General features: G+C 51.1%; 1 protein-coding gene across 1 annotated transcript in view; it reads left to right on the top strand.

Annotated features, from left to right (window-relative positions):
• Window positions 1-10,557, top strand: part of LOC122389918 — a 126,166-nt gene extending 115,609 nt beyond the window's left edge. The window contains exons 9-15 of the mRNA XM_043382414.1: window positions 261-407; window positions 4,196-4,409; window positions 4,987-5,191; window positions 5,803-6,104; window positions 6,341-6,857; window positions 7,698-7,812; window positions 9,305-10,557. Of these exons, the coding sequence (XP_043238349.1) occupies window positions 261-407; window positions 4,196-4,409; window positions 4,987-5,191; window positions 5,803-6,104; window positions 6,341-6,857; window positions 7,698-7,812; window positions 9,305-9,419 (1,615 nt within the window). The 3' untranslated portion in view covers window positions 9,420-10,557. The remainder of the gene's footprint in view (window positions 1-260; window positions 408-4,195; window positions 4,410-4,986; window positions 5,192-5,802; window positions 6,105-6,340; window positions 6,858-7,697; window positions 7,813-9,304) is intronic.
• Window positions 10,558-13,798: the final 3,241 nt, after the last annotated feature.

The following is a 13,798-nucleotide window of genomic DNA, read 5'->3' as shown; positions in this document are numbered from 1 at the left end:
AAGGGATGTTTTCCGGGTGCGAGTAGATGTAGCTAGAGCTAGCAGCTAGCAGCTACTGCTTCATTCGCCGTAGGTTCGTTAGTTATCTATGTAGTGTGTTGCTTTGTATAGTTACATATGCTTTAATTGCTTGTTCTCTAGAAGGATCCCTGCCTAACCTTCTGGAAGTTCGATTAGTGTTTTCAGTGAAAGACCTGCTCAATCTCCAAGCACACCTAATATTCGGCGACAGTTTCTGACTTGATTTTCTCCTTCCCCAGCACAAACGTGGTGCGCTGGCACAGTTTCCACCGGAGCGGCAGCGGTCTGCTAACCACGCGGCCGGCGCCGGCACCCATCTGTCCCACCCACATCTCCCGGCTGTCCTCCGGGCAGATCGCCCTGCTGAAGAAACACGCCCTCCTCAGGTGAGGCTCCGACCGCCGGCGGCGCGACCCGGCGGCGAGCGAGTTCTGTTTGGGGAACCAGAACGTCTGTAAATTAGACGCCAGGCAGAGATGATTTGTTCGGTGGATATCTTGAGTAGTTTCCCTCTGGGGCCTTAGGTGGGCGGTACGGGGAACGGTAAACCCTAGTGGGCTTAGCTTCTGAGAACGTTCTTCAAGATGGTTTGGTAATGGATGCATTTGTCGGATGATCCATCTTCAATGCCTTATTTGCATTTTAGCTTAAACGATGTGAGGTATTCTTAGCTGAGCTCATGCTCACATGGGATATGATCCTGCAATGTTTCGGTGATCATTTCTTTTCATTTGCACTATGCTACTCTCATTCTGGTCATATTGCGGTAAATTGCATTAGCAAGCCGTGCTGAATTCAGATGGCTCTCCACGCCCTCTGGGCTTCGTTCCTGTCGTTTTTACCACCGGCACGCCTCCATCACTACAATACTGCCTGTTCTTGCTGACACTCGCGGTGGCTCACATATGTTACCTTTCCTCTCTCCTCTCCCCCGACACGCCCGTCCCAGCTCACTGTCACTACAGCCCTCCTCCCAGGAGATCCCGCTCTCGAATATCCAAATCTGTCCCGTCCTCCGACACCAAACCGTCAGTTTTCGTTAGCTCCTCACGCCAGCCGCCAGCGCCGTGTTTCATTAGTGATTCGCCGTGCCGAGCGCCGGCTGCAGTTGGTACATCCGTCGCCGGCGTCCCCAGAGGAACGGTGTGGGCCCCCGTCACGTGGCTTAGCTAGAAATCACCGGCGAGATTGCACGGCGGGGGCGGCCGCCGTGCTGCGGGCGCTGCGGGCTCGCCGTGTGCGGCGGACGGAGATCAAACCGCGACTAAAGCATGAGTGATGGTCGCAGCCGCGCATATTTACGTCTGGACAACGAGTTGCGTTGGAGAGGCCGGAAATAGTGGCGATTTCAGGACCGCAAGAATGGACCGTCATTGGAATGATTCTTTTTTAAACCGTGCACTGTTTTCGGCCGGAATTTAATAGTTACTACAAAATATTTTGTAATTACGTTTCCAACAAGAATGAATGCCATCAGGGCTAAATTTTTAATACTATTGCATTTTGTCAAGAAGCATATAGTGCTGTTATATTGCAGTTTTAGCGCGTTTGTTACAAAATATGAAGCGAATAAGCGTCAGTGTAATTCATCAACAGAGGGAAAGCTATGCTAATTGCTCTTGTCCATCCACTAAAATTTATTAAATATTTTGCTTTGTGTATTCCAAAAGGAGAGGGAACTATTTCATTTGTGCCTTCATGTCAGAATTGACAGATCATTAAATTTTCAACGCAGTTTACAAACAAGCATTTGGTCTTTCTCGTTTATAAGCAGTGGCTAAGAAAAGGTTGATCAATCCTGAAGTTCAGTCATCGTACCTCAACTTGGCAGCAAGATCCCCCAAGGACAGAGGATATATTGTATACATGTCCTGTAAATCAAAACAAACAAGCATTTGGTCTTTCTCGTATACAAGCAGTGGCTAAGAAAAGGTTGATCAATCCTGAAGTTCAGTCATCATACCTCAACTTGGCAGCAAGATCCCCCAAGGACAGAGGATATATTGTAAACCTGTCCTGTTAATCAAAGCATTTTTGTGCCTTCAAAGGCTAAAGTTATCTGTGGTGTGTTCAGAGTTAGGTTATATGGCCGTTTTTGTTGTATGTTTATGTGGAGATTGAATATAACTGTGACCCTGTGCTTGTTTGTATACTTACGGTCAAACAGGGAACAGCACATTCACATAACATACTCTACTCACCTAGCACCTAACTCATAGCTGTACCCTGCAGGATCTGTACTTGTTCATGTCTCGAGCATTAACAAAGCACTAAAGTAGCTTAGTAATCATTTCCCACATTTTCTGAGCATCTAACATGACATACAGCAGTGCAGAGCAGCTTCAGAGAAGAAACACTTTAAATGCACAGACTCACACCAGCCACCCAATGAGCCAGTTCCTCAGTTGACTGTTTCCCTGGACACAGCTTGGCAATGTGAGCTAACTTTTGGCAAGTTGAAGGTTAGCAGGTAAGATTGAGTTAGGGTGAGTACCTACCTATAACTGGGTGCTACTGCCATGCAGGTCTTGGGTAGGCTGCAAATATGTGTGATGATTGAGGTTAGGTCAGCTGTCAGGTTAGTCAGGTTCAGGTATGCTCATTGCTCAGGTTACATTTTTATGGACATTTGGCAAATTAAAAAACTAACAATCTGATCTAAGCTAACCCGACTAAACATACACAACTACTGACTATAGGAACTGAGCACATACCTACTTGTGCCTACAGGCTACATCTCATACCATGTCAAAGTAGAGTTCCTTGGTGGAAGATTACGCTCAGTACTTTTTATCCCAGCCCTGTGAAGAAAACTAATACTTCTAAGCTCTGAGTCACTGCTGGCCATCCACAGGAAGAAACGCTGAGACTGAGAGCTTTGCCATTGTATATTTGACCAATAATGACTATCACGAATGACTATGAACACATAATATGATCACATCGTTGCATGGATTGTCACATTGACAATTTTACTACAATCCTTTTTTAAAGAAATACAGTGATGATGATTAACATCAAAATCAACATAAAGTGGATTTAGTGATCCAAGCTTTCTCCTCCAGTAGCAATGGAATGATCGCATGTTTCATTTGCCAGACACTGAGTACCTGATGCACATTACAATCTGCATAGCATCTAAGCATAGTAAAACTGCCCAAGTCCATTCATTCTAGATTTTAACTTGATAGTTAGCACTAATTTATCTTGCTGTTGTAAGTTATCATTCAATATTCATACCAATACATCAATATGCGCTCATCAGTCAACATTTTCTGGCATGATCCTGCTCAGCGTGCTCTTCAGTATTGCTCCAAGGTCTGCAATATTATAGCTTGTTTTTGGACAATAAGCTCTTTTAATTTTACTTTTTCTTGCTGATATATGAGCCCGATCAACTTGGGTTTATCAACCAAAATTTCATAACTTGTTCAACTTGATATTGATATTGCTCAGTAGTCTGACGTCAGGACCTCTGTCAGCCTCCTGGATACTTCAGATTGTTTTCAGTCAACATGCTTCTTAAATATGATATAATTCAATCTTAAGGGATTCAAAACATCCAACAAAACGACGTACAAGAGCAAGAAAACCACCAGATAAACTAAAAAATGGCCTTGGAACAGAGCCAAGTTGTGTGCTCCATTTGTTTGTTTACAATGATTGTAGTGCTGATGTATTTTTAGGACTCTGAACGTCGGCTTATAAAAAATGAAACGTTTTTACAAAAGTTGTAAGGCAAGTAATATTTATCTGAAAGAACTAAAATATTAAAAAGCCAAACACTATGAAATATATGAATCGGAACGAAAAAGTAACCCAAAAATCCAGCCCAATCACCGGCTCCTAAAACTGCAACACAATCAGCACTTTTCCCCGCAACTCGTTGTCCAGACGTAAATATGCCGCAGCCGCGGGTTCTTGGTATTCATTGTCGCAGCTGCGCCAGCCGTGAGGAAAATAGTGGGAGTCGGAGAAACTCGAATAGAGACGTTTGAACGGTGTGAGGTGAAAACGTTAAAATGTTAGTAAGGAGGGGAAATTTTCTCGCGAAGTTAGCGTATTTCTAATCATGTAATGCTAGTTCACGTCGCCTGCAAACCATCACTGGTTCACATCTTCTTCACATCATCATCACATCACATCACTAACATCACACCCTCGTTCATTTCAGGATCACGGCGACCATGGAGCGTCACTGTCCGTCCAAGTCCTCCAACTGGAACTGGGACATCCCCAAGTTCATGCGCAAGTTCCGCGTGCCCGACTACCGGGACCGGCGGGTGTTTGGTGTTCCTCTGACGGTGACGGCTCGCCGCAGCGGCCACCCGCTGCCACCGACCATCGTCGCCGCCATGGACTACCTGCGCAAAAACGCCCTCGATCAGGTGAGCTTCGATGAAGAGTGAAGGGGGTTCGCCTTTAGACGGGGTGGATGGTTTTCGTTTGGACCAGATGGGCGGGTTTTCGTTTGGCCCAGGTGTGTTCTCCTTTAGACCTGTAGCATCGGTTTCGTTTGGACCAGATGGATGAGTTCCCTTCAGATCCTCTAGATCGAGTGTATGGGTTTGGATTGGCCCAGGTGCGTTCCGGCCCCGGTATGAGCGATGCCGCCCCCGGGCAGTCGGGCCAACCGGCGCCTCGGCAGCGAGTTGAGGCGGTAGAGATGATGGAGGGCATTGGCGGTCGATTGAGCTGTGAGAGAGAGGCTGGGAGCGAGGCAGAGCGGTGAGGAATGTGCCACTGCATTGATTCGACGCCCCACGGTGCAGAGCTTCCTGGGACTACCTGAGAACAAACTGTGATGAAATGTTTCGCTTTAATGTTAATTACTTTCAGTCTTGAGTAGCATATTCCACGCTGCGCTAGTCAGTTGATAAGTAGGTACATACCACCACCTTCCCCAATCCCCACCCAATAACAGCCGTGTCGGAGGTCGTTACAACGCTCGCCCTCCTCCCCTAGGTGGGCCTGTTCCGCAAGTCTGGCGTGCGCTCGCGGATCCAGAAGGTCCGTGAGATGTGCGAGGCTGCCGACGGCGACGAACCGCTGCCGTTTGACGATCACCAGGCGTACGACGTGGCCGACATGATCAAACAGTACTTCAGAGAGCTTCCCGAGGTGCTGCTCACGCACAAGATCTCCGAGATCCTGATCGCCATCTATCAGTGTAAGTGTGTGTGTGTGTGTGTGTGTGGCTGGAAAACGTTCGGTGTAATTTTATTAGATAGGGCGTTGGTATTGATGAGCGGACGAGGAACTCACGCAATGGGGATGGTGGGGCATGTTGAAGGGTTATGAAAACACAACGGTGGCAATGGGCGTGTTGCTTATGTTATAAATGAGCTTATCGCCAATCTACCTAATGGATATTTGAGCGGCACCGGCGGCGGCCTGTCTGTGTTGACACGCAATGTTTCGGTGCCGCCCGCCGGAGCGATCGAACGGGGTGTTTCATTTCATTTGTGTTAGGCCGGTGCTGCTGTGAAATGGCTGGTGGGGTTTTATAGGTCGTAGTTGTGTTTGTCTGTGAACAAATGTACCTCCCCGCGACTTCTAGCCTTTATCCTTTTACGTTACCTAACCACTGAACCATATATGACCTGTCCAGTGTCCACCCTATGATCGATATAACCTCCCTTCTGATACGCCTCCAACCGGTGTCTTTTTATCCTCTACCTGCCGTGGTCTGTCTTGCCTCCCTTACCATAACTCGTTAATCTCTATTTAACCCTCCCTCCGCTCCGCAGCTTCTAACCCGTCCCGCCCTCTCCTTCACAGACGTTCCGTCCGGGCTGCGGCTGGAGGCCACCAAGTGCGCCCTGCTGCTGATGCCGGACGAGTCGCGGCTGGCTCTCCAGACCTTGCTGGCCTTCCTCTCGGACGTGGCCGCCGCATCCTACGTCAACCAGATGACGGCGCACAACCTGGCCGTCTGCCTGGCGCCCTCCGTGTTCTCCGTCACCTCACAGCGCTCCGCGTCCGCCTCGCCGCGCCGCACGCGCCGCGCTGGGGTGCCCGACCAGCGCGAGCTCAACGAGAACCGCGCCGCGCACGAGTGTCTGGCCGCGCTCATCCGACAGGTGGGTCGAATACCTCGGGACTGCGTGTGAAATGGAGTAGAGTTGTAATGTTTTTATCATCAGTTTTATGTAGAAAGTGATAATTGATGCCTGCATTCAGCGTCTTTCATGGTTATGGTCTTTTTTGACATACTGGAAAATCATTATTGTTTCTTTTAGTATAAAATAACAGCGTATATCCGGTTCCCGGCCCTTCCCCGTGCCGCCACTGACCGACGTCTGTGTTCTCCCGGCAGTCGGAGGCGCTGTTCTGCCTGCCCGAGGACCTGCTGTCCGGCTGCCGGTTCTCCTACCTGGACGTGTCGCAGCCGGTGGCGCTGCCGGCGCTGGGCACCGAGGAGCAGCCGGGCAGCTGGCGCGCCTACACAGACGCCTGCTGCGCCGCCCTGCTGCGGGAGGCGCGCGACCGGCCCCGCGGCTGGGTGACGGTCGCAGCCGACGACCCGGGCCTCGACCTGGCCTACCGTAAGGTCGGGGACGGCCACCAGCTGCGGCTGTGGCGCGCCGGGGTCGAGCTGGAGGCGCCGCCTGCCGAGGTGCTGCACCGCCTGCTGCGCCAGAGGCACGCCTATGACCTGCGGCTGGTCAAGTGGCGCGTGGTGGAGCGGCTGGCGGCGGACGCCGAGGTGTTCCAGTACGCCGTGTCAGCCGTCGAGCCGCTGCCCGTTACAGAATACTGCGTGCTGCGCGCCTGGCGCTCGGACCTGCCGCGCGGCGCCTGCGCCGTCGTCGAGACGTCTGTGGAGCACCCAGGTGAGTCCAAAAACGTGGAACGGGGTTTGTTGGGTGGTTATATATAGAAAGTAAGGCTCGGTGACTGGTGTGACGCTCAGTTTCCGAGAAATATCCATGTTTTAGGTCCTGGTGACAGTGGATATACGGGACCATCCTGTGGTAACTCCCCCGAGCCGTGTCGGCCGCCGGCTCGGTGTCACCCGCCGTGCCGAGTTCATTATTCACCGGGTTTGAAATGTCTGCCGGCGTCGCTGAGCCGACGCCGAGCCTTCAGCCTAGCCGCCGCCAGAAATGCGCCCGCCGCACGCTAGGTTTTCCGCAACTTTTCAGCTAGCCGGTGAAGCTAGGCATAAAACAGGGTTTGGCAATTTGCGAACGATAAAATTGCCATCACCTCATCGACGCCACACATGATTTTCCACTTTCGCTGTGTTAGGCCTTATGAATGTGTCGTGATTGGACGATTTCGAATCGATAGACAACACAGGTAGACTGACGTAGCCTTATTGAGGTTATAATTAATTTAATCGATCCCATCTACCTGTGATTGAAATATTAGAGAGCTGCACGCAGGTTCCATTACGATCTCTGATGGCACAACATCCTGCCAATGACACACCGTTGAGTTTTTAAAACCTTTGATAAGTCCATCACATCGCACGACTTATCGTGCTCGACTACAGTTCGATCGCAAGAGTTTGGTGATGGCGGTGTGTCCCAGTCCAGCTCTTGTTCAGGGTCAGGGCTCTGGTTAGCAGCCACTTACCAGGCAGTTGAGTGCCCCACTTTCTGCCGGTGTTAATTCAAGCCCTCCCCCGAAGTGAGCCCTCCCTCTGACCACAGTGTCTCCCTCCGCAGACTCCCCGGTCCAGCCCGGCGGCCGGCGCGGTGTGGTGCTCGCCTCCCGGTACCTGATTGAGCCGTGCGGCGCCGGAAAGTCGCGTGTCACCCACTTCTCCCGCGCCGACCACAGGTTAGTGTCAGAGGCCAGCCGTCAGGTGACCTCTCTGGTGACCTGTGACCTCCAGTGAGCGAGACAGTGGTCTGTGGCACCCGGGCGAACGGGAAGGAAGATGACCGGATGAAATAAGACGCCCTTGTGGGCTTCTAAGAGCTTTACAAAGGTTTTAGATCTGAGAAAATCGGGAAGAGAGAGAGAGAGAGAGAGAGAGAGGAGAGAGAGAGAGAGAGAGAGAGAGAGAGAGAGAGAGAGAGAGAGAGAGAGAGAGAGAGAGAGAGAGAGAGAGAGAGAGAGAGAGAGAGAGAGAGAGAGAGAGAGAGAGAGAGAGAGAGAGAGAGAGAGAGAGAGAGAGAGAGAGAGAGAGAGAGAGAGAGAGAGAGAGAGAGAGAGAGAGAGAGAGAGAGAGAGAGAGAGAGAGAGAGAGAGAGAGAGAGAGAGAGAGAGAGAGAGAGAGAGAGAGAGAGAGAGAGAGAGAGAGAGAGAGAGAGAGAGAGAGAGAGAGAGAGAGAGAGAGAGAGAGAGAGAGAGGAGAGAGAGAGAGAGAGAGAGAGAGAGAGAGAGAGAGAGAGAGAGAGAGAGAGAGAGAGAGAGAGAGAGAGAGAGAGAGAGAGAGAGAGAGAGAGAGAGAGAGAGAGAGAGAGAGAGAGAGAGAGAGAGAGAGAGAGAGAGAGAGAGAGAGAGGAGAGAGAGAGAGAGAGAGAGAGGAGAGAGAGAGAGAGAGAGAGAGAGAGAGAGAGAGAGAGAGAGAGAGAGAGAGGAGAGAGAGAGAGAGAGAGAGAGAGAGAGAGAGAGAGAGAGAGAGAGAGAGAGAGAGAGAGAGAGAGAGAGAGAGAGAGAGAGAGAGAGAGAGAGAGAGAGAGAGAGAGAGACCAAGCTGCAGCGGCGGCGCTTCCGGGAGCTATTGGGCTCAGTTGGCTCTCTTATGGTGATATGATGATAAATCCGCGGTCCGCTGGGACGCGTGGGAGCCGAATGGCCGCCGACCGGTGCCGACCTGATGTAGTGTCGTCTATCACAGGATATATAGTCGGCGCTGAGCCGTCCGAAATGTCCTCTCTCCGTGGAATGGCCCTCAGTCGGGCCGGCGTGGGCAGGATTCGTGTTAGAGGCGGACCGCGGGGCGGGCGTCCGGTGATCGATCCCACAGCAGCTGTGGCAGGTGGCGGGTCGCCCCACCCCGCAGTCTGCTTTGTAACGGGAATAAATATGATTTCGAACACTGGTTGGAAAGTTGCGCTTATGTAAGCATACCCTCCTTTCCAGCAATGCATTCAAATGGAATATTCCCGTAATATGTGGAACCGCAAATGATTTGCATAGCTAAGAAGTTCGGAAAAGATCGCTATTTTAGTATCATTTTGAATTCAGTGAGGCATGATATCAGGCTTATCGCATATCGCACCTGCGGTGCCATCCTTTGCCGCTAAGTTATTGATCATACATTTTCGATAACTAACTGAACCTGATAAATCCGTCACTAACTGACGTCTTTCTTCTTTCACAGGGGCTGCTCCCCAGAGTGGTACAACAAGGTGTATGGCCACCTGTGTGGTCTGCAGCTGACCAGCCTGCGAGAGTCCTTCAGACACGTCGCAGAGGGACCCGAGAGCCAGGTGTAGGAAGTCAGAATACCACAGAGGGACCCCAGAGACAAGGGTGAACGAGTCAGAATACCGCCGAGGAACCCGGGAGCCGGTGTAAGGAGTCGGTGACTCCTCCGCTGGAACGGGAGTCGATCCAAGAGTCACTGCCTGCCAACCATGGACCGGGACGAGTCCGTCTCCAGTACCAGGTGCACCAGATAAATACAAGCGGAGAGAGAAAGAGGCATGGGAGCGGGCAGTGCCCTGTCGAGTCGTGGGGCGTGTGCCACTGCGTGGAGACGGTCCAACGCTGACGGACTGTGATTCTGATCCGCTGGGGCCGTTTTCTGCCTCCGTGGCAGCTGAGCGGTCGAGCCCTGCATTGCAATTTACAGAGACCAGCCGTCAGGGCCGTGTCAGTGTCGCAGCGACTGTCGGCTGAACTGACTGTCACATGGCGTGTCACGGACTGCACTTTCATTGACAGTCGAACACGTGTCACTGACACATCAGAGGCGTTAGAGTGGAGGCCGTGCGCTACCCTTATCGCTACTGCAGTGTCTGCTTCTTTCCGTAAGGCCCGAGTCCCGTGCCCGGAGGAGTGAGCCTGAGCTGGGCGGATTCGGCACTGGCGGACACTGCCCAAAGTGGTGCCCAAAGTGGTGCCGCGATCGGTGCCCACGGTGGTGCGGTTGGTGCCGGGGCTGGTGCGGTGGGCTGTGTGTGTCCGGTATCCGGACGAGGGCCCGGGTCGGGACCCGGTTCCGTTTAGCCGCGGCTGTTTGGCCCATTGGCTCTCCCTGGGGCCGGTCGGCCCGGGGCCGGGCCGTTTCAGCGTGTATCAGCCGCCGGAGGATCGATTCGTGCTATTGTATGCTATTCTGGCGTCTGTATTGTACTGTGTTGTGTTGCGTGTGGTGTCCAGGTTGGGGCCCGAACGGCTCGTCAGCGAGGGCTGGCCACGGCACCGATACACATTCCATATGGCCTCTGCCGGTCACAAGATCTTATCGCGCTAGAGTATTAACTAGTCCAATGTGAATTGTTGCTGTTCGCTGGGAGGTGCCGAGTGTGTATTGTGATGTGTCATGTTTATGTATCATACCGAACTGTAACTTGGCACTGGCTACTGTGGTACTATGGTAGGGGCTACCCAATACATATGATGTTCATGTCCGTGCTGTTTGGAGATGTGGGGGGGGGGGGGGCAGGTGAGCTTTTCAGCAGGTAGCAGAGTCCTGTGCATCGAACTTTTTGGGATAGCACGGGATGTGTCCTACTCCAATCTGTTCCCATGCTTCCGTACACACAAAAGGCTTTGATATGTTTATGCAAATTTTAATGGATTTGTGATGAAGTTATCGCCATAGGACAGAGTGGGTTGGTCATAGGACTACTTAGAGGCCGAGTTAGACGCATTGCTTCTTCTTGTATCGGGTACTAAGAAAACAAAGGGCAGCCGGACGCCAACTTATTCAGCACGGCTCACACGAACCCGGCCGTGTCCTAAAAGGCCTACCGAACCGGATCTGACCGAACCCGACCAATCGATCTTTTCTGACATTGGCGGGTCTATTGAACTGGACCTTTGCACCTTTGCACGACCGTGCCGAACACACGCCGTCTAAACAGTCTAAACAGAACCTCTTCAGCCAAACCAATGTAAGCTAGGATCTATTATAGTAGTCACGGTAAAGCGGGTCCTTTAGGCGCGACTTCGCCTGACTTAGGCGACATATTTATTCGCGTGCTGAGAACGTCATAGCCTATCGAGCTAAGTTCTCTACTAAGCTCAGGCGGTTGCTTGCACTCGCTAGCTAGCTTAGTTACCTTTCGGCTCAGTACATAGGCCTAATTCGTTACGCTTCTTGCGTATGCTAAGCCTCTGGATAATTCCAGCATTGTTCTTCCAGTCTTCGGCTAAGCTCCAACTATCGACAAAGGAATCGTCCGGTTCGAATAATATGTATTTGAGTCATAAGTTGAATGACACAAAAATGCGACGTAATGATCAGATGGATCAGATGAAAAGTAGTAATAAGATCGACGACGCAACAGTTATTTGTCCTGTAATAAGTTATAAGCTCTACCTAATGAAGTGGGAGCTCAGCTAGTCGTTCTTATCACGAATCATCCGGTACTTCCGTTTCTTTTTAGCTTACTGGCTTATAATCACTTTTCAGAATTCGTGTAAGGCAATCCTCTGGCTGTTTCCGGTAACGACAGCGAGAGCAGCAACAGATGCGTGGGCAGACAGGATTGACACGACCATAAAGTCAGCGGCTGTACAGCAACCGGCTGACCTCCGTGACCCGGGAACGCTGCGGCATTTTCGCACCGACCGCGCCGCGAAACGCCCGTCGAGAGGGACGCCAGTGGCCAGAAGTTTGCGCCCCATCGGCCGCCGCCGCACCACTTTGCCTGGCGGCGTTCCCATGCGCCCCGCGCCAAGTGTGCAACTTTGCCACTCGACCTCCCGGATACGAGCCCCCGCGGTGAGATGCGGACAAAGGTTGGAGATGAAATGCGATGGCAGAGACGATAAAATGCTTTTAGGGTTATCGTGAAAGCCGGTGACCAGATTTGATGACGTGGGACGGTGGTGAATATAAAATGGTGGACGGTGCCCGTGTCTGGCGAAGAAATGGAAACGTGATTTCCCAGACAAGGATGCTGCCTTCCGAATCAGAACATTGCGGGGCTAGCAAAGGTTCGGTAAAGACCTGCACACATGATAGGTACTCGGAGTGGAGCTCAGGTGGAAACCGGCTCGATAGCAACCCAGGGTCCGATTGGGTATAGGTACTTCTAACAGATCCGCTTCTAACAGATCGTTGTTCGGGAGCCCGTCCTGCAGAGCTTGGGCGGACTGGAACTCGAAGTGGCTTTGCCAGTTAAGGGCCGGTTGGCAGACATGAGTTTTCAGAGGCGTTAGTCCTAAAGAAAGGTTTTCGAAGAGGTCTCCCCATCGCAAGATCCCAGCAGTTCATTTCCCAGTCCACTCCAGTCTCCAACTCATCGAAACCAGGCGTTGCCTCTGCCAAAACGTTTATTTCCAAAGCACCCACAACATTGACGTTCAGAGATGTACCCCGTGCCTGGCGTCAGCGCGTTCGACAGTTCGCATTCTGGGAACCCGAGAGCGGTGTAATGCGTGGTTCACACCGGATCCGTAATGACCGTTACGTGCCGTAATGAATACGTCGGCGATTAAATAATATCTTGAAAGTGGAGGGCACAATGCAACGCGCATGCGTAGTTCGATTTTTTGGCGACGTAACGCCGTATTCGTTACGGATTCGGTGTGCACCGGGAATTGCCATGTTGAGCGCCGTCCTTCGAATCAAGTGCGCCAAAACTATTTTGCTTATAAACAATCCAAAAAATGGGCTAAAGCTAAGAGCTGTTTCTTAATATCGGTGCGTCAGAATTTTAATTGGTTTTGCTCTCTTTTTAAATTTATTCCTATCACTTTTGCATAGTGGTTTATAATTGTATTTAGGCATATCATTGTTAATTAACTACAATTGTGGGCATGTACTATACAGAGAATCTTTTATCCTTTTTGGCATAAACAAGAAAACATGCCTATGCTGGTCAACGCTGAAGTTCATTTTCTACACTCGTGAATCGCTGCTATCCATGGGCAAGATCAACGTACAGTGGGTCTATTTAAGATCTCCAGAGCCACCACGTGGCGCTACGGTCGGGGTAGGGCGAGTCCAAATCCCGAGGGAAGTGAGGTCACCGGTCATTGTGGGGGAAGGAGGGAGGGGGAGTGACGCGGTATCACGGCGCATGGTGCGTGCGTAGCGCCGGGAGTGGGCCGCCCAGGGCCGCCCGCCACTGCGCCGAGGCTGAGGGGAGGGGCCAGGGGATGATGGTTGTGGGTGCGTTCACTTCGGTATGGTGGTGTCCTGTTCATGTGGAACCAGCAAGAATGCGACTGAAGGGAATCATTATCTCAAACAAACGGACAAGCGAGAGGCAGCGCCAGTTCCAGCCAAAATCTTGAACAATGATAATTGAAATCTAGGACGTATTAATAGCATGCAACTATTCAGTCGATAGTTGCATGATGTCTTAGGCTTTTCTAAACTGTTATTTGAGTTCGGTATTTTTTCATTTGGCACGTTCAGTTTTGGTGGGTTTTATCAGGTCGAAAAGAATCCGAAAAGAAAGAGTTGAAATGGCTCCAAAAAATGACCAAAAAATTTAAAAATGAAACTTAGCTAAACATTTATAAGCGATAATTTTGACTTTTTTTGAAAAGATATTGGGGAAAGATGTTGGCGAAAGATATCATCGTGCTTGTCTGTGTTGCAGTAGAAGGAAAGGTTTTGGTTCGTGTCCAGATAAAACCAGACCCGAAAGTGGGGCTCGAACTCACGACATCGCGTTCAGCTCACAGGTTA

This window comes from Amphibalanus amphitrite, unplaced genomic scaffold (assembly GCF_019059575.1).
Source record: "Amphibalanus amphitrite isolate SeventyFive unplaced genomic scaffold, NRLGWU_Aamphi_draft 000376F_arrow, whole genome shotgun sequence".
NCBI lineage: Eukaryota > Metazoa > Arthropoda > Thecostraca > Balanomorpha > Balanidae > Amphibalanus > Amphibalanus amphitrite.
This window is presented reverse-complemented; position numbering and strand designations above follow the sequence as displayed.